The 21,126-nt window shown below is 44.9% G+C and overlaps 1 protein-coding gene across 5 annotated transcripts in view; it reads left to right on the top strand.

Moving 5' to 3' along the window:
- Positions 1 to 21,126, top strand: part of tnrc6c2 (trinucleotide repeat containing adaptor 6C2) — a 132,320-nt gene that overhangs the window by 93,128 nt on the left and 18,066 nt on the right. For 4 of the 5 annotated variants that reach the window (XM_079337894.1, XM_079337896.1, XM_079337893.1 and 1 more), the window contains exons 4-5: positions 9,199 to 9,618; positions 18,106 to 20,568. In XM_079337894.1, the coding sequence (XP_079194020.1) occupies positions 9,199 to 9,618; positions 18,106 to 20,568 (2,883 nt within the window). The remainder of the gene's footprint in view (positions 1 to 9,198; positions 9,619 to 18,105; positions 20,569 to 21,126) is intronic. The other variant, XM_079337897.1, reaches the window with a different exon arrangement.

Genomic DNA, 21,126 nt, shown 5'->3' with positions numbered 1-21,126 from the left:
CCTGTGCCAGGGAATTGTTTGATTTGTGTCTAAATGATGCAAGACGTGCAAGCTGGCCAGTGCTCATTATCCCGCAGAGCATCCGTCTTTGTTGTCTGTTCACCTAGCGCAGATTTGATCCAGCTCCAGCACTTACAGTTTGAGATGATGAAATCAATGCACACTACTTGAAATAGGCTTTTTTCTCCCCTCCCATTGTTAGGGCTTTCTGTTGTTTGCTGTAGGTGGCTTCCCCTGAAACCCATCGACGCCCGTGTCTGCACCCTCCCCCAGTTTGAGCAGCAGCCTGGCCATCTGGGCCGTTACTGTTAGGCTTTAACAAAGGTCATCACATCTCGCCTCGAACTATGACCTCACTCCTTTAATGACCCTCCTTCAGCGTGAGCTTTGCCTAATATCCAAGTGTCAAAGCCACTGCACGAGCTAACCGCTTCTGATTTGAATCATCCGTTTGTGCGCTTAAGATGGAAAAAAATAAATAAATCGGAGCTCCTTCCTCTTATTATAATTCATCTAAAGTTTGTCTGCTGTCTGTTTGTACGCAACTCTGACAGAGAGTCACGTCGGGAGCAGACGTCAGCATGCGGAGGCTGTGTTTTACATTCATCCGCTGGGCTTGATTTGAACAGTCTGGGTTTTTATACCTTTGTGTTTGTGTGTTGGTTAGGATGTAGGACTAAACGCTGCTCTGTATGTGTCCAAAGACTTTTGTGTAAAAATGGCTTTTGTTACATGTCAATTTTTAAGCCAGTGGAAACCGGCCAGAAGCTGTAAAAATCTTGTTTGTCAGATGGTGGCAGTCCACAAGTCTCAAAGAATTGTTTGAGCAACAAGACTCAAGAATCTGGGCTCTGTTTGGATCTGTTTGTCAGCGTACGCCGTGTCATTTAACGCTTGTAACTAAATTGCAGCCCTATTATTGCAGCAGGGATTCCTTTTTTGGCGTCTGGAATCTCAAGCCATTAGATTTTTTTGAAATAACAACATCGACGTCAGAGAGTTTAAACGTTATGTTGACGAAGTGTTGACGATCGGTGTGCCTTTTGAGCCGTTGGTTCTTTGCATTGCACTCGTTCATTGTTTCATATCAAATCCAGCGGGTCATATTGCAGCCAAAACAATGAAAGGAAGCCATGGGGCTCATGATTTCTAAACGCAGAGCAGGAAATCTTTAAGTTGTCTGTGCTTAAGTGTTAACATGCACGAGGGGTTAAAGAAATACTTGGAGTTAGAGGAGACAAATTAAAAACCCATCAAGAGAGAAGAGGCTATATTAGGAAGAAAGGAAGAGGAAGAGAGAGAGGGCAGAAGAGGAAGTGTTAAAGGGCACTGGTTGGCCAGATTACAGCAAAAAAAAAAGGAAAGAAAGGGAAGAAAGAAAGTAATGAAGCAGCGGGCTTTTTAGACACGTGCCAAAAATGATCATAGGCAGTCAATGACGGTGCTAATATAGGACAGGACTAATGACGTGGTCATTTATTTTATGGTATGTTTAATGAGAGATAGAGAGCGAAAGGCACATAGCACGAGGATGTAAGTAGTGGGTCCTCATGTGGAGAGAAAGTAAGGGGGGGAAAGCGGTCTGTTTGAAGCCTAATCGTTCAGTGAGCCATCCGGACCTCTGTGAGTTTGCACATAACCTCCCATCTGCAATATCGTTTAAAAGGAAGGTGGCACCGACTGGAAGGAGTTGGGTTTTAATGCGTGACACTAAATAATGGAGGTCTGTGTACATGTGTGTGTGTGTGTGTGGGGGGGGGGAATCAGTATGCAGTAGTGATTTGTGTCTTTCCATCCGTATCAGTGAATTCAGCCTTCCTTATACACTATCAGAAATTCATAGACACATGCACACCACCTCCCCCGTCCTCATCGTCTCCTTCGTCTCTGCAGGCCTCCTTGGTCCCAGGCATTTCAATTTGTTTGCGGTAATCGATCTCGGGCCTGGCGCGTTCATATGTATGAAAATGAGATAAAGCTTCGGTGCAGTAGAATTAACTTCTCTGCCCCCCATTAGGCATGGAGCTTCGCTGAACGCAGGGTTGCAGGAGGCAGTGCCCCACACACACACACACACACACACACACACACACACACACACACACACGCATATATGGACTGGACCTCTGATACACGCCCTTCCCTCCCTCCCTCCTGGTCTCCATTACCTCAGAGGGATGCTGATTATTCACCCCCAGCTCACATGCAGCTTCATCACAATTGATGCCTCGGCTGCAATCACAATCAGTCAGTAGGACCGGTACACACACACACACACACACACACACCTACCAGCTTCATCAAAAATATGTGCACATGCCATTGCACATAAACCCACAGTAACACAGGAGCAAAATGTGCGTTTATACATCTGTTCATGTGTGTACATTCCCAAAGCGACGTGGACATATTTAATCTTTTCTCTGCGAGTGAAGCAAATGCTTACATTGCTTACACAAACAGCAAAGACAATAATATACCCCGAACTCTTAGCACGGTCCTACGCACACAAACACACACACAAGTAATGAAAAAAATACAGCACAAGCAGGAAGTGACACAATGCAATTCATGAAGGAGGTTGCAACACGCGCCGGCACTGAAAGCGACAGTAATAGCAGATCGAGCCCCGTCGCATTCTGCCACCCTGATCATCAGAAACATCCGCGATCTCCATTTTTTGCTTCTTCTGCACTTTTCTCTGCTGAAAGGTTCGAGGACCGACGTCAGCCTGTCACCGGCGCGTCCCTCACTTTTCCTCCGCGCCTCTTCTCTATCGAGAACGTTTGATTTCACCCTCCGTGTGTGCTCCTGTCGACCACATCGAAGGAGGAAACGGATTACCATGGAGTCACCACGGTGATAAGGGCATTATATTTGTCAAAGTGGCACATTAACACAAGTGTCTGGTATAATTCTGTATTGGATTCATTTGCAGTTTCACATACTATTAATTGCGTCAACACTTTTGAAAGGGAATTTCATGAATCGCTATCTAATTAGAGGCTAATTTACTTTAGCGCTGGGGCTGCTTTTCTCTTCTGTTAACCACATTTATAAACACTCAATGAATTAATAGTGAATAGCTTGTGAATTACGTCCTGTGGATTTATGACTGCCGAGCATAATTGTTTTTCCTCAACCCCCCGTGTGCTCATTCTGCATGCATATCAAGTGCTAGGGATGCAGTGAGAGACAGGGGGCAGAGAGAGAGAGAGAGAGGGGAAGCAAGGGGTGAACAAAACTCAAACAATGCTTCCCTCTCTGTGTATTCATGTTGCATGATCACTCACAAGCTGCTGACAAGAGAGGCAGTTCGGTGTGTCCTGCCCCTCCCCCCTCCCACAGTGTGCCGCTCCTTGTCAAACATCAGGCAGACGAACAGAATGTCGCTGAACTGATACGAACGACCGCTTTAAAGACGAGGTGTGTTCACGGCCATGTTTGGATGTGAGGGGTCGAAGGCTTCCTTTATGCATGTGTTGATCTCACTCTCCCATCAGGCCGCTGTGAACCAGCAGATACAGTAAAGAACATTTTTTTCCTATCGTGCCTTACTTTCTTATTGAACTTTGTAATACTACGACCTCCTTAAGAGAAATGTGCATCAGGACCATAAAAGGATGTCTAATTGTCTTCCCTCTGCTCTAATGACCCTGAGCTCCTGACTAGGAAGGAGGCACTTTTCTTATTTTGATGCCAGGCTAAAAGTTAAAGATACCTTGAATCAAACTGTTCTTCATCCCGCAGGCATTCGCTGCCTTCAAGCACTGACCTCAGCTATAGGTCAACCAGATATTGAATTATCCACCACAAAGGCCTGAAAGACTAAATTGGGTTTCTTTGGGTCATAATCTGAAGAGCCAGGAGAAACACAGCTGAGTTTAGCATCCGAGTTAGAAAACGAGGGGGATGAAAGAGAGAAGGGTGGAGTAGGCACGGTATGGGAAGAGGTCACAGGAGGCACAGGGGTCATTAGAGGCAAAAGGAGGTGCATTAGGCAACTGCCAGTTTCTATAGCAACAGCCTTTTTATAGGAAGGGTGAGGGGTGAGAAATTTTGCCTTTATCTTGGGAGTGAGCGAGGGTTTTTTTTTTCCGTCTTTCTCGGCTTATACTGGCAGATGGGACCTTTCAGGGACACACCCAGTTGACCTTCCCTTGTGTGCATGCATACACTCACGCACAAACATCTGCCTTCTGTGACCTCAAGGTTCCTCTCGGTGTGCAAACCAACTTTCTCATGTGTCTGTGGTCCTGTCGATCGAGAGCAGAACTTTAAAACATGATGTGCATAGTGCCTCCTTATTTCACTAATCTAATGTTCCAACATTTTAAAACATGATGGATACGTGCCACTGTCTTTAACGACAGTGAGCTCTTACTACAGCCATAGTTTGAAGACACAGAGATGTTCTGTGATTCTACCAAGTAAAGGAGAAAGTGAAGTCAGTCTGGTGACGGATAGCTTAAACGTTTGGAACGATGTCAGATCCACTCCCATGGAAAAGAGATGCAGTCTGGATGCTCTTAAAGTGAGTAAGGATTTAAAAATCTGCATTTGGAGTGACTTTGTGGACGGAAATGAGAACAATATTAAAAAAAGGCTTTTGGGCTCAGCCACGTGTGTTTGATCCAACCCGCCTGCCTCTGCATGTCATGTGTATTGTTTTGATCCCAATCATTGGGCCAAAGTGAACACTTTCACTGTACTCTCAGCAAGCCATCGGCACGCTTCGTTCATTATGCCAAGAGAGAGAAAAAAGACGCACGTATTAGTACTCCGACATGAAACCACTTGAATAGCAGTATGTTAGAGCGGCTGCACGCAGATGTAAACCCTCTTTAAAACATGCTGTATTCTTCCGTCCTCTCCTACCTTTGAGCTCTTATTGGATTAAGAAACGCACCATTGTGTGGAGCAGATGCCAGCGTGTTGGGGGTCTATCCCTCCTCCTTCCATAAACATGACTGCATAATAAAGTGGCTCTGCAGACAATAGACAGAGGAGATGTTGGAACCTGCGCTGCCTGGCACAAGGCTCAGGGAACCAATCACAGCCTCTTCTTCTTCTTCTTTCATTACAATAACAGACGCCATACTCTTAGCCTTTATGTTGGATATTTCACTCCTTTTCTGATTCCTTTTATTTTTTGTATCCCCCCCCCCTGCTTTGACTTTCCCACTTGCTCCTTATTCTTGAGCAGTCGCTCGTTCTCTCGCTCTCTCTCATTGTGTGTAATTAACCATTTAGTGTGAAGAAGGGCTGTAATTAAAAGTTTGGTGCAAGGTTGCGGAGCGCGCCTCAGCTGTAGGGTATAATGGAATTTACAGTGCACTTGATGCAAACGCTTATTTAATTGGCTATTCTTTTCAGCTTCAATTACAGGCACTAAGGTCACCACCTCGTAACACATGGCTGTGTCTCTCTGTCGACACCTCTGCCTCGTGTAAACAGTGAAAGTATTGTTTCGTCTTTTGGTTTTGTGTTCTTGTGCATACAGCTGTTTTCCAGTCTTAAACACACACACACACACACTGAGGGAGAGTTTCAGCGTGTCGTTAATTCACAAAAAGCTCTCAATGAGTAGGTTTTATAGGATGCGATTAATTCCAGACGCGACCAATAAGAAGTGGCTTAGAGAAACATCACCCATTAAACAAACAGCTAAAGCCTGTTCCTGCAAAGCTACCCGTCACCCAGTGAAGTTAAAATGCAATGAGCCTGCATCATCATTAATTTACCGTGAGGAGCTCATTGCCTTTTCACTGGCAGAGAGTGTAACCAGCATGCATTTCACTGTCCTCGTTTAATCTCTTACAGACGTGCTCTCATCTTTGGGATTTCCCCACTTTTTTTCATTTCCCCCCCCCTGAGAATCTTCTCTGTAAAGCTCCCCTACCCCACCTTTTCAAACGCTCTTACTCATCCAGCATGGATTAAGAGAAGCTCTCTCCTCCTCCAAATAAAAGATGCATCTCAGTAAAAGTATTTGTTCAGATCAGAGGGAAGCTGTACTCCTCGCCTTTTTTGCATTCTGGCTGTCACATCTGCGTGGGCACGCCTGTTTATACGCACTCCTTCCCCCTCAGGAGAGCATACAGCCTCGCTGTTAGACTTACTCAGATTACACTGTAGATTACTTAACATTTTCCAGCTGGGGGGGGCGTAATCAAAGCACTTTTATATCCTCTGACTGATCACTGTGGCTCCTCTGCGAGCAGAGGATAATACAGTTTCACAGGTGTGTAACAATGTGGCTCTTAATTTAGCAGAATCACTGAAGAAAAATATGCCATGTCGTGTGCCAAAGAAATAAGACATGTTCATCTGCAGCATAAGGGAGTTGCAGCTTGGATACACCCTTGTTACTCCAGCAACACAAACACAGGCAGTATGAAGCAGGGTGTGTGTGTTTCTTGTGTGTGTGTGTGTGAGCGAGCCATGCTGGAGCTGAGGGACGCATGTGTCTGTCTTCTGGGCTCATCTGTTCCCTGTGCCAGTTTGGCAGCAGAAATAAACAGTGAGCTGACTCCATATGTCTCTTTTGATACCCTTTTTTTGTTTTTCTCTAAGATGTCCCAGAAACTCAGGAAGTTCCTTCAGCGACTTTCATTGGATGCACATTGCAAAGAGTTGGCAAACTAGACGGATAACGCATGAAAAAGGAATGACTTTGTGGGAGAAGGGAAAATTTTTGTGAGATTGAAAGACGCAGAAAGCAAAGAGCTTTTAGAAGTACGGCACATGGTGATGTTTTATTCTCATATATTTTACTGCCATGAAACGTTTAGTTAATTTAGTCGTCTTTGAGTTTTCCTTCCTCGCTTGGCAGTTACTCAGGACATGACTACAGCAGCTGACACTGTCGTCCAGAAGTTTCCACATAGTTCTTGCAACTTTCAGTATATGGGCCTGTACTCTGAATCATTTCTACACACACAAATGACCAGTTGGCTCTATATTAGAAAAACAATTAAATTAGAAAATGTCATTATATGAAAAGAAAGAGAAGCATTTACAGATTTTAGAGATGCTGAGTTGGGTGATGGAGAGCTGGAAACGTGCATGTAAGAAGACGGGAGCAGAAAGTGAAAAAGAAAAGCAGGATGGTCAAAGGGAAAATAACCCAGTGAGAGACGGCTCGACACGGAGGGGAGAAAAAAAAAGTGAGCTAAATAGAGGAAGCTGTGTGGTGTCGGAGAGACCCGCTGAAGGGGAGGACGAAGAGAGGAAAGGAGGCAGGGCAGCATGTTTTCTCCGTCCTGCCATCTGATTGGTTGGGAGAGCGTCAGGCAGGCTGAGCTGAATTTAAACAGAAATCTGCGTCACTGGCTGCAGTTCAAAGCCAGCAGCCAGACACTGCTGGAGGGGGGGGGGGGGGGGGGCTTCTATCTCTCCGCTTGCTCTCTCTGCATGTGTTGGACTAAAATGTGAGTGGTGAGAGGGGCTGAAGGTGTCTTTCACATGTACCTGTTGGCATGGATAGAAGTGAAAGAGAACGTTACATTATGCCTTTTAGAAAACGGGTACATGCAAAGTCTCTCCCTGGAGTCGGGTTTTGTTTTTATGTGAATGCATTGGTGCAAATAGGAGTTTCCTCCACATAGCTGCTGTTTCTGTGTGTCAGCAGGTAAAGCAGCCTGCTGGATTAGTGTTGTGCTCCATGAGAGGGCCTTTGTTTTTGGCCGAGCTTTCAGACCAGCTCTTGGCAGGCACCGTGAATACCTCTGTGCTCTGAATTTACTTTAACCTCCGAAGTGGAAGCTTCAGCCTGTGTGTGTGTGTGTGTGTGTGTGTGTGTGTGTGTGTGTGTGTGTGTGTGTGTGTGTGTGTGTGTGTGTGTGTGTGTGTGTGTGTGTGTGTGTGTGTGTGTGTGTGTGTGTGTGTGTGTGTGTGTGTGTGTGTGTGTGTGTGTGTGTGTGTGTGTGTGTGTGTGTGTGTGTGTGTGTGTGTGTGTGTGTCACTGTGCGGTTAGTTGCCAACACTGCAGTACAAGACCCGAATCTCAGACTCGTCACAGTAAAGCTCTAATTTACACATTACTTCTTTGCCTTATGTTTCCTGCTAATTCATGGCTTTAAAAAAAAAGCTTATGCTCACACACACAAACACACAAACACACACACACAACCTGTCTTTCTTTGTCTGTCTCTCTACTCCCTTGAGTGTAGGCAGTCTCAGCTGTTGTGTACGCCATATCTATCAAGGGACTATAAAAAAAAAAAACATCAGCTCTGTTCACCATGCATTTCCCTATGAAACGAGAGACTGTTATTAACAGCAGCTCTTAGGCCATTAGCTGTCGACAACCAGTATGAAAGCAGCTATTTTTGTGCAGCAGGTAGAGTATTATGTGAGCGTTGTGAGCGCGTACATTTACAGGCTCTCATCAGCCTCCTTTTCAGCTTCTAATAAGAGTTTTTGCAGCGTTTCAGGTCAGGGGTTTGTTCCATGTTGCAGCAGCCTGGATAGGAGACTTTAGCCAAGCTGATCATTGAGGTCCAGCTAATAATAACACCTTTCAGGCTAACACTCAATTAGACGGCTGGCTGGTCACCACAACCATCGTGAAAGGGTCAGGCTGAGGCCAAAACAGCAGGGAAAGGTGTTTGTGTGTGTGCGTGTGTGTGTGTGTGTGGGGGGGGGGGGGTTAATGAAGAGGAAAGGAGTTGTCTCAATGTGTTTGTGTGCGTCTGTGTTCAGTCAGCAGAAGAAAAAAAAGACCTTTTCGTAGAGTACGTCTGGGCCTGGAACATATGTTCAACAAAAGGTTGCATGAAGCAGTTAACTTAAAGGGATAGTACGTAGCTGTGCAGACAGCAGCTTCCATGAACACCTGCTGAGGGCTCTTCATACAGTGTGCTGTGCGACATTACAACATTACATGTTTTTAACATGTCTGCCTCTTTTATTATTCGATTTTTTAATTATTATTATTATTATTATCATACTCCTGTCAATCTGAAACCTTTTTATGTTTTATGTGCTGTCACCACATATGCAGCTCATGTAGTGACACTGTGACATGTTAAAAAACACAACAAGAAAAAGGGAATAATAAATGAACGTCATTATTTAAAGGGCCATCCCAGGATCATTTCTCTTTGATGCAGGACTAATAGTGAGCTAACCGAGACATTAACACCTTGCTCCTTGCATGTGTCTTTCTGTCTGGGTGTGCCTGTGTCCATCCAGTGCCAGAGTCTGCTCCCATAAAGCCCAGTCTCGGCCCACCCCACCACCTTCACCCCGCCAGCCCTACGCTGCCCCACTCCTCCTCCTCCTCCTCTTCTTCTGGCAATGGCAAGCGTGCCTCCTCCAGTAGCCAACTCCCGACTCAGACTCCCCCTCAGCAGCAGTGCCAGTTGTCCTCTGCCAGTGCTCGCTACCCGCCCAGAGAGGTGCCCCCGCGCTTCCGCCAGCAGGAGCACAAGCAGCTACTGAAGAGAGGCCAGCCACTGCCTGCAGGAGCCCTCTGCGCTCTCACCCTCTCCTCCTCCTCCTCTTCCTCCTCCTCCTCTTCTTCGCCCTCGTCATCTTACTCTTCTTCTGCTACAACTACCAGCAGCACTACCCCAAATTCTGCCACGTCCACTGCGGCCAAACGCCACCAAGGTTTGTGTCAAAACGGTGTTTTTGTTTTTGTGTGTGGTGGCCTTGCGCAGTGTTTCATCCATGTTTGCATGCGCTCGATTTTGGCTGCACGTAGTGACACTGCACTTGATGAGCTTCGAGACTCCCACGTTCTGCTTCGACCACTTTAATCCCAACCTGATTCAGCTTGCACACATTCTCCGACACATAAGTAACAGGTTTAGATTTATAAATAGATTCCTTGTTTTGTTTTAATTGGCTTGTATTTGGTTTGCCTTGGCACTGATGCAAGTAGTATGCAGTGAAGCAAAGACGTGCACTGCTTTGTGGGGGGCAATACATTACAGTGATTACAGTTGTAATCTAACAGCACACCTTCTTTTCCCCTCAGTATACAAATCATGATGGGATACAACATTTAAACTGTGTTTAGGCAAATAAAGATAAAGATCTCACACTCCTCCTCTGTCAAATCCAAGCTGCTCTGAAATAGCTGCTGCTGCTCCTGCTCCGACTTTTCTCTCTCTTAGTGGTAATAAAAAATACCCAAAATGCTTTCATATCCTTGAAAGATTGTGTTTAATATTTATACCATAGTAAGAGGAACATTGCTCATATCTCTCTCTCACACACACACACACACACACACACACACACACACACACACACACACACACACACACACACACACACACACACTGTCAGACCACTGTAGCCAGCGGTTGCTTTTTAATGAAGTCACTGGTGACCCAGAAGATCACTAATACTGAACATGCCTGAAGGTGCTCGCTGTGCTTCCGCCTCTGTGTATTTGTATGCAAGAGACCTGTTGTTAAGGATAGTCGTGAGTTATTAATGACATTGATTCAGCTTTATTTCTCTTAGTTTAAAGACTTCATCTTAAGCAAAGAAAGCCATGTGCTGATCCTACACACAGACACTCATCAGATCCTGTTAAAAAAAAAAATACACAGCACTTTATTGACATGTTGTACGAGGTGCAACGTCATCGCCAATGCAAGCATCTGCATGTCTTTGAGCAGCTGCCAGGATGAACATTAGCTCACATCTTTGTTTCTCCTCGCTGTCTCTCTCTTGTTTCATCGCTGCTCCTCGGTGCTGATTTTCATTACCCACTCAGCATTTGCTGGGAGAGCGCCGGGCACTCGGTAAACAAGTCTGCGGAAGCTGTGGTGTGTGTGGCCTGCTCGACGGCAAACTAAAGACCTCTGCTTCACAGGGGCGACTGGTGCGAGACTTTCTGTGTTTCAACCCATTCCTTCAATTAGAGCATCAAAGCCAGAGAAGCCAGTCAATGAAATCAGATTTACCATACTTAAACTATTTAAATCTCAGTGCATGCTGTGAACTAGCCTTGCTATTCATTCAGAATTTAACACACTACACATCAATTCTTTTTTTCCACCAATTTACGTAGTCATGGATTGTTTTCTTGTCTATTAGTAAGGAAGCCTTCTCTTCCGCTTTCTAAGATTGCATTTCCTGCATAATCAGCTGTTAGTGCAGAGTTTCCTCAGCCATGGGATTGGAGCTAAATTTGGCTGCAGGCTTAACTCACTCAGGAGAAACAATCCCTCAAAGCCTTTCGGTGTAAAAGAATATATTTCTTCTTTTGGCTTGAGACATGATAAGCTCCCCCAGATTGGGTGTTTTAACCTATAATGTCCTTATTATTGTCCTGGTGCTGCATTGGTTTTCATGTTGGGCCTTTTCCTCGCCCTCATTTTCCCAGGGGCCTCCCAGTACAACACAGCCTGTGGCACAGCTAGCTGTTGGCTGGCTTTCTATCCCCTTCTTCTTTCATTTTTTTCCCAAGGACTTCCCCTTCACAGCCTGTTCCTTTCTGACTGTTCAGCCAGTAGCCTCGAGCTAGTTGCCCTGTTGTTGCAACGACTCTGGAATACATCATTCAGAGAGAAAATTGGAAATGGAATTGGACTTAAAAAAAATCCCCTTTGACCAGTCAGAGCACTTTTACACCATGTAATACATTCCCCTCATTCACAACAATGACGGTAGCTGCTAGTGTAGGGGTCAACAGTGTGGTTCTGGAATCCAAATCCCATTCATTTTCTCCATGGTGGATTTCTATTATTAGCCATTATATCATAACCATTCAAGGAAGACTTGGACCGTGAGCTAGCTGTGTGTAAAACAATGGAATCTGCTCCAGTAGAAAGTGTGTATGACATCAACGTTCATTGAAAAGTAAAACTGGGTTAATCTGTGATATCGGGGAAAAGACATACACTACCCACGATCGTAGTATCCCAGAGACGTCTCTGATGCGGATGCTCTCTGTTACCCAGGATATGTTTCCAACCCCAAAGCACCTTAGTGACATTTCCGCTAAAAGGCTAGCTAGTAAGGTCGCTAACACAACATAAATACTCACAACACAAACTACACGATATAAGAACACCAGCATTAACTCCTAAACCATGCCACACATTTGAGAAGAAGAATTGTGGGATTGGTAGTTTCTTGACTCAGTACACAGTCTTTTCCTTTTCTCCATTTTCAGATAATTTTTTTTATTTATTTTTTTTACCAGATCAAATGTGTTATTGTCTCGAGTATTGGTCGAGATGGTTGTCTTGGTAACACGCTTTGATCTCTTACTGTCAGGGTTTTGTGAGCTGTCAATTGAGGATTTGAACGGGGAAATGTAGAGTAGACATTATAGGTAAGATTTACTCTGCCAATGTTTTTGCTCTCTTTATAGAAAACCTCACTACTTGTATGTTGAAGACCTTCAGAAAAACTTGAGATACCCATAATACCAGACACGTGCAGTGGTCTTGAACACAGAATTATGAAGGATTTTTTTCAGAGACTTAAGTGTTCCAACAGAGCGACTCAGTTGTGCATAACTTCTTTTCTTTGCCAAGCTACACATTTGCAGCTTAAGAAAGAATCTCAGCCAACCCAACCATGTTAACACAGTACATACAATTGTTTTTATCCTCAAGTCAAGAGCTGTCTACATCATTGTCATAGCTAGGATGATTTTCTAGCTTTTTCCAAACCCAAATGTATGCAACTTCGGCCGACTATTGTTTAATCTTTCCCGCCGGAAAGGGAAGACTGCGTTTTCTTCCTCAGGGTAACTTCAAGTAAAGAATGAACTCTGTTTTAAGGACACATCTCTGACCCTGCTGGTGAGGTTACGGTGGCCCAGAGGGATGTGATGATGTGATTATTCCTTCCGTTAGATACTCAAACACATGCACATGGATGTGCTGTGCAGCAGTAAGGAACACACAAGCCTGACCTAGTTGTGTCCTTCCAGATCTGTGTCTGCCTTGCAGGCCAGCTGGCTCACAGTTTAAAGTGAAAAACAGACGAACACAAAGACACACAAACGTTATATTTAATAAGCCAACAGTGTTGGTAGATGTCCTCAGGAGGTTAAATGCAAATGACATACTTATTTTTGGTCACTTTGCATATATTTGTAAAAGGAATTTCAGAGGTTTCATTTAAAGGCCATGTTGCATCTGTGCAAAGATTTTGAGTTTTAACATTCCAGCAGACTGTCTGCACCCCCCAGCCTGAAGTGTTAAAGCAACCCCCACTTAATGCAAGCACATTTACATCACTTCTGCATAGCCTCTGCTCTCCAGACCCCATTTAATTGTCCCCAAGACCAGACAGAGGCCCCCTGTCCCCTCTCCCTCCCTCAGTGGCACCCACAGTCCCCGTCTCTCCAGCTGACTGGGGGCCATTAAGTAGTCCGAGTCAGGCAGCAGCCGTCCAGACAGGCTCCCCAGTAGCAGGTGCTGAAGTGGGGGTCTCTTTAAACTGTGGGAACTACAGCCCAACAGCTGTTTGCTAGACACCCAGACAGAGCCTGTAGCCAGAAGGCACTCTGCTGGGTGCTGTTCAAACACTTGGCCCTTTCATTTGGATCCTTTTTGATATGCAGGTAAAGCAGTTGGTTTTTCAGTGGGTTTTTTGTATATGTATGTATACAAATATATATATATATGTACATGTATATCTCACTAATGTTAAATTCTCAGGTTTTGCAGTTAAAGGCAAAAAGAGTTTTAAAATATTTTCTTTATTTAAAAATGTTTTCATTTAGCATCCCATGAAGATATTTAAATGAATGAAAGAAGAAGAAAAAAACGAACTACCGCTTAGCTTATCATTTGTATTTTTTAGGACATCATATAATCACAACACTGCTTGGCCCTAATGAAGCCAGGGAGGTGTAGGTGTGCTGAGGCAGTAATACACGCACACACATACAGAAGTGATAGAACCCCCTCGTGGCTTCATTAATCCAGCCTCTGTCAGTGAAACCAGAGAAGTCACCATGGCCTTGCTCTCCAATTTTCTCTCTTCTCTCAACAGAGGTAAACAGACATGAATGATGAGCTTTTTAAACCCTCTTGTGACCATTCCCTCACTCTTTCTTTTTCTCCCCGCTTCCGGAAAAACAAGTGTGTGCTGTCTTTGATCAGAGCTAGCGTAAAGCACCCCTCAAAGGAGAGATGGAGAGGGTCTATTTGGGGACAAAGGACTACTAAATGCCCCCTCCTGCTCTGCTTCTGGTGTTATGTCACCCCACAGTGTGCTCTGAGAAAACCAAACATAGTCTTCAGCTCACTGTCAAACCAAAGAATTCAGTTATTGCTCTGCCGTCTCTTTTAGTCTGCTAATGCTTTCTCCGTCACCATCTCCCTTTCTTTTTTGTCTTTGACACTGCAAGTGCCGACCCCTCCCCCTAGTCTTTGCTCCTCTCTCTCTGTGTGTCGCCCTGCCTTTCATTTCATCCAGAGGGGAGGGGCAGCATTTAATTCTTGGCTACCTGCCCATTTTCTGTGATGGCAGCTCATCTCCTAATCAGAAGCTCATCTCTTGCTAATTTCTGCTTCGACTCTGGCAACCTAACGTCCCAGCTTCAAAGTTGTGTTTTTTTTCACACACGCACTGCATGTACGCTCATTAAAAAGTAAATGTCCATTGTAGCTTCGTGTTTTACCTGAACTCCACTTCTATTTGGATTGCCGGTCTTTATCTTCTCTAATGGACTTCAACATGCACGCACACAGCAGGGTAGACGTGCTTTTTGTCTGAAGCAAGAGGAGTCGTAGAGGGGCCCCCACATTTTATATGTTTCATACCCTTTTCATTCAAAAAGCCTAATCAAAGACTGACCTCCTAATTGCGACCAGATTGAAAGCAGCACCACATTACTGACACATGATTGCAAATCGTAGATGGAAATAATTGTCCCCCTTTTCTTTGTTTTCCGTATTCAGCTCGCCTTCGTCTCCCCCCTGCCAAATCACTGCTTTTCCCAGAATCAGCAAGACCTCTCTGTTGGAATGTCTGATGGGCGAGTTTAAAGGGGAACATTAGAGGCCTTTTGATTCAATAGGGGAAAAAAGAGAGGCTGTTTTGCATTAGCACACTCATGAACACATACATATTTATAAAGAGGAAAAATTGCATCAAGCTCTATGGAGTATAATACAATCCAATCCAATGCATAGTGTGAGGCGATGGACTGCACACTCTGCACTCTTTAGGTCCTATGAATGACTCGATTCTGTGGTAGTATTATTGTTGTGAAGGTTTTGTAATGCGGTTGGCTACCTTCGTGGTTCTGGTCTGTCTCTACTCAGGCCTGTTTCTCTTCCCTCCAACTGACCCCTTCCCTCTGCCAGCACTTAGGTTAGTTTGGGTTTGTTTATGTGGGAATCTCACTGTTTAAGATGTGGTTTGTACATCACATCTTTTACAGCTTTGATTGACAAACAGAAGCAGAACAGACGTTATTAGCATAATACTTAACCTATTTCAACACATCACTAATAAATGATGATCAAAAATGATGATTTATCATCAATAAATGTGAATGGATAAAAGTCAGAATGTGAGAGAACAAGTGGGTAAGATTCTTGTTTGTGTTTCTGGTTGGATAAAGCAGTTCCTTTTGAAATCAATAAATCTAAATGAGCTCAAACCAACCCTTTCTTGGAGAAAAAAAAGAAAATGTACACACAATGTGACAAAATGAAACTCAAAACCATCCCTACCTACCGAAAGGATAAATACACTGTAATCTGTAAACATACAACACCTTTTAAAACCATCTGTTTTAATAAGAGCCCTTTGATTATTTCTAAAATAAATATAAAGGAATACATGAATACATGCTATATCGTTAGCTGTTTTGAACTCATTTATATATACGCTTCTGCCCTCATCTGGCTAGTTTTTAAGTTAAGTGTATTTGTTTCGCTGATTGAAAACACTTTGTTTGTGTGTGTGTGTGTGTGTGTGTGTGTGTGTGTGTGTGTGTGTGTGTGTGTGTGTGTGTGTGTGTGTGTGTGTGTGTGTGTGTGTGTGTGTGTGTGTGTGTGTGTGTGTGTGTGTGTGTGTGTGTGTGTGTGTGTGTGTGTGTGTGTGTGTGTGTGTGTGTGTGTGTGTGTGTGTGCATGTGCATGTGTGTGATGACGACCCTGTGTGATAAGGGTGCCTGGGGAGTCGAGATAACGGTGTTCAGGCAACAATTGCATTTGCAGTCATCTGTGGTGTGTTGCTCAGTATCTTAAAGCCACTTATCAGCCAGCCGTTGTGGGTATTTCTGTGTTTGTTGCTGCATCCTTAAATGGACTTCTTCCTCACCTTGCTGTATTGTTTTGTCCACTGGATCTTTATCTTGTGATTTATAACCTACTACTATTGTAGAAATCACTGCAACAATCTGATGGGAACTAATGACAGAGAGAGTAACAGGATGTAACGTACCGTACTGAAGCTGTTCACTAGGTTAGCCAGAAATGTGTAATGGTTCTATTTCAGCTTCTTTAGCCTCTTGTAAATTGTGTCTTGCATTACAAATGGCATAGCAAGGCACCTTTTGGTTATTTAATGCACTAAAGCCACTCTTGAATCCTATAAGGAAAATATGGTTTCATAAAAATATGATGTGTGCATTAGAGCACATAATAATATTATGCTTGCAGTGCTGTGATATACATCCACTTTCACTGTATGTTGGAAAACATCCAAGTCCAGAAGGCTATCTGAAATGTGTACGAGCTCTGTTTCATAATGGCCATTTTCTTTTTCCTTTTTCCCTTTTACCCTTTTAAGAGTACCGTAACTGGATTTATTTCTTAATTCGTCTCCCCTTCCCCCCAGTGAGATTAGTTGCAGTTCTCATTGGTTTTTAGCCCATTACATGAGGCTGCCCCAGTGGTTTGGATGTTTGCATGCTGGATCGATAGCCTCCCTGCTTTCACCCACTAGCATTAATAAGAACATCGATTAGCTGCCTCCCACTGATTGATTACCCCTCTACAGCATCAAATCAGTCTATTATTAGTTCCCCCTCTGAAGGGATGCTTTTCTAACTAATGAAATTGCTTGTGTGCAGCACCATGTTTATTGGAAGTTGTTAAGGAATGGCCAGTTTTTAGTAATGTGGCACATAAGTTTTAGGTCATGCTTAAAGGCCTGTAAATAGCATACATACAGTGCATACTGCCCAGATTTAACAAAAATGTATCTAATACTATACGCAAGCAAATGCAAAAGCAAGCATACAGTATTACATATATGCAGGTACAGAGACTATGACACACACTCTCCCCTAAGACTGGAGGAAGTGTTTTGTGGTTTCTTAGTGCAGTGCAGTTGGAGGAGGATCAGGCCCGGTGGAGCATAGGGAATGATGGATGAGAAGCCATCCTGGTTTCATTCCAATAAATGAGCGGCGTTCCACTTGGGCTTCCCTTCACAGCCCAAGCTAGTGAAGCCACGATGGAGACTGATGGGCCTCTCGATGCTGGGTGTTGGAGGAGAGCAGAGGGGAGAGGGAGAAATTACAAGGAGAGGGAATAGGTGGAGCCACAGAAAGAAAGGAGTCATGGGCAGAAGGAGGTATAATAAATAATCATAATGGATGCAGAGCATGGAGGAAGTAATGGCCAGCAGGGTATGAGAAACAATTTTGAGTGAGAAGTGAAAATAGAAAGTTAAATTAAAAAAAAAATGTGAAGGAAGAATGAAAAGACTGGGAAGTGATGGCTCCATCTCCCCGTTTCTGTTTGGCTGACTGCACCATGGCAAGGATATATGGCTATGCCATAGCTAATATGACATGTAGCACGCTTGGCTGTGCATTCAGATTATGTGTTGGATTGTGGAACGTGCTTGTGTGTGACCATCTCATCCTGCCAAGTCTGATAGCTAACATTAACCAACCAACCAAGAAGATAGAATTGGTCCAGGGGACTAAAACGGAGGCTGTTGTGCATGATGTTCTTTAGTCTAACCTAATGTAATTGTTCTCCTCCCAATTTTCCTCTCTTTTTTAAGCATTTACTCTTCTCCTTTTGCATTTTGTTCTTTATTTCTTGCATTTGTACACATTCTGCCAAATTAATTTGTTCAAGCCATGTTGCATTCATTCTGATTTGTCTTAACTTTTCTTTCTTCTCTTTCTCCCTTTGTTCTCTTTAGACATATCCCTCCAGAGTGGTCCTGTTGCCCAGTATGAGACCTCTTATTGGGGCAGCTCTTTGCAAGTTGACAGCCCATCCAGTGCCAACAGCTGGGACAAAGTGATTATCGACGGAAGTGACACAGAAGCTTGGCCCTCAATCAGCCGCAGCAGTGACCCAAGCCACCCTGCAGCTCCAGAATGCCCCTTGGGCTCAGCTTGCTCTAACCAAGACACCAGTGCTGTCACTACCACCAGTAGTAGTAGTAGTTATCTGAGTATGGCCACAGGTGCTGCAGGCCAGCAGGCCCACTACCCCTCTCTTAAAGCTAACAATACAATGATGACGGGACCTGGTTCAGCCAACGCATTAGGTGGTAATAGAGGCTGGGGTTCAGATGGGAAACAAGATGGTATGAATAGTGGACGAGTAGGAGGGCCCAATAGCTGGGGCTCTCCCAATTTTAACTTGAACCTCAATCCCAATGCCAACCCATCAGCCTGGCCTATTCTGGGCCATGAAAATGGTGGTGGTGTTGGCTCCAATGGGATGTCAAATTCTCCATCTCTCCCACCAGGTATTAATGGTAATGGAAACATGAGCCTAGGAGGTGCAGATAATGGTGGGGGTGGTTGGGTTAGTATGATGAGTGCTAACGAAAATGATCAACCGCACCCTTCAACCAACACAAGCTTGTCCTTCAATATGGAACCTGCTAACCTTAACAAAGATGGACCAAACCACACGAAGCAACAACAGCAAGCTCAGGAGCCTATGAGCCCTATCCATGGTATGACTGGTTGGGGAGGTCAGTCACCCACTGAATCATCCCAGCTCAATGGAGACACAACAGGCAGCTCTGTATGGGGAAGTGGAGAAACCAAGGCAGCTGACTCTCCTAAGGACTCAGGCTGGGACTCAACGCCCTCTGGAGGCCTTTCTGCTTGGGGTCGCCAAGGCAGTGGTGGTGGGAGTAGTGGAAGCGGTGGCTGGGGTGACTGGGGGAAATCCTCTGGGGCTGGAGATGCATCTAAAGGCTGGGACTCAGTAGATGCTGGTAGTTCTGGCTCAGGCCAAGAACCGCAACTTAGCGCATGGGGTGTGCAGTCTGGAACAGCCCCAGCAAGTGAGGGTAGTGGAGACAGCAGCGAAGGTCGATCTCAACAAAAAGATAGATCCTCCAGCATGGATTTTTCTCCAGTCATACCCCGGCAGGACCTGGATCCTAAGGTGCTGAGTAATACAGGCTGGGGACAGACCCCAATCCGCCAGCACACTGTGTGGGAGATGGAAGAAGCCAACTCTGATGATGTGAAAAGCAACAGCAGCTCAGACACCATTACAGGCTCTGTCTCTAATGTTGGACCCACATCTGCCAATGGAGGTACCATCAATCCAAACAATGGTCCCAATCAGAGGCCAGGGTCTGGAGGAAGAACTGACAGCGAAGGAAAGTCATCTTCTGGCTGGGGACCCCCTCCACCTCAGCAAATCCAGTCTGGGTCAGGATGGGGTGACCCCCCACAGGCTGTTAGCAAAGCCCAGAATGGCACTAATAGTGGATGGGGAGAGGCTATGCCTACCAATGGTCCGCGAGGTGGAAATGCAGCATCTTGGGGCTCTGGGGATAAGTCACCCAGTTGGGATGATGGCATGAAAAAAAATCAGCCAACTAGCTGGGGTGAGGCCCCAAAAAGCTCCCACGGTTGGGGCAACAGTAATGGGGGTTCCAATGGTTCCAGCACAGGGAACTGGGGGGGAGAGGCAGAGGTCAAGAACGGTTCCTCCAGCAGCATGTGGGAAGGTGAAGGAGGTAATGGAGGAAGTAGTGGATGGAAGGATAGCCCCAGAGGAGGAAATAGAAGTGGTGGCTGGGGTAAGCCTGCCCCTACTATCAATAATAGCAACTGGGGTGAAACCCCACGTGCCAATGGCCCAGTACAAGGAGGCTGGGGCTCCACTAAGCCCCAGGAAAGCAGCAGCAGCAGTACTGGCAGTGGAGGAGGTGAAAGCATCGGTTCATGGGGTGGTCCTGGTACTGTGAAGCAGAGCACCTCTGGCTGGGGAAACGCCAGTAAACCGGACCAGAGCATGGAGCCCACTGGCTGGGAAGAGCCCTCCCCTCCCTCCATCCGTAGAAAAATGGAGATTGATGACGGAACATCAACATGGGGTGATCCCAATGCCTACAACCAGACTGTCAACCTGTGGGATCGCAACAATCCCAACAATAACCCAGGCAACAGCGGCCCACCTACCACTAAGAATGGGGGAGTAGTTATCCCCAACAATAACAACAACAATCACTCTGCCGGCCCTGGCAACAACAATCATCATCACACTCATCACATGCACCACCATCCCCATCATGGACAACCTCCAACCCACATGCAACACCACGGAAACAACAATGGGTCACCCAACAATGGCACCTCACATCCAGGTGCAGGCCCCCAAGGAAGACCTCCCATTGCCAACCCAGGTATTTGAGTTCTTTGTAGTATTACCCAAATTTAATTTAATATCTCACTGAAGAAAAATATTTAGGTATAGTAAAAGTATGTTTAGCTCAGTGGCATCAAGCTTAAAAGCAGGGCTTTCCTAATGAATTATGGAGGTAGATAAGGCTCAAAGGAAAAGTTGTTCTTTCTCAGACACTTAAACTAATTTAATTAGAAATGGCCTTCTTGGCAACCAATACTCTTTAATAAAATATCCCTTAAAAAATCTTTCAAACGGAAAGTCTCAAGGATTGATGGTGTTTTAATGGTTGTGCATCCTAAAATAAGACTACGTTAGTGCTGCTGTTCAAATAAATCTTTTGTGAAGACAAAGGCCATACATATAACACATACACACTGCAGAGCATTAATGCCCAACATTCTCCCCTCTTTTTGTGAATGAGAACATTGCCCCCTGCTGTTTGCGTTGCACTTAAAGGAAAGCATTGTGCCTATCTCAGGAAACAAACATGTCTCAAATGCATATTCATAATAGTTGGATGCATTACTCTAATCATAAGTACTCAGATAAAAAGAAA

This window comes from Symphodus melops (genome assembly GCF_947650265.1).
Source record: "Symphodus melops genome assembly, chromosome: 2".
Taxonomy (NCBI): domain Eukaryota; kingdom Metazoa; phylum Chordata; class Actinopteri; order Labriformes; family Labridae; genus Symphodus; species Symphodus melops.
The sequence above is the reverse complement of the archived record's forward strand: the minus strand, read 5'-3'. Positions and strand labels throughout refer to the sequence as shown.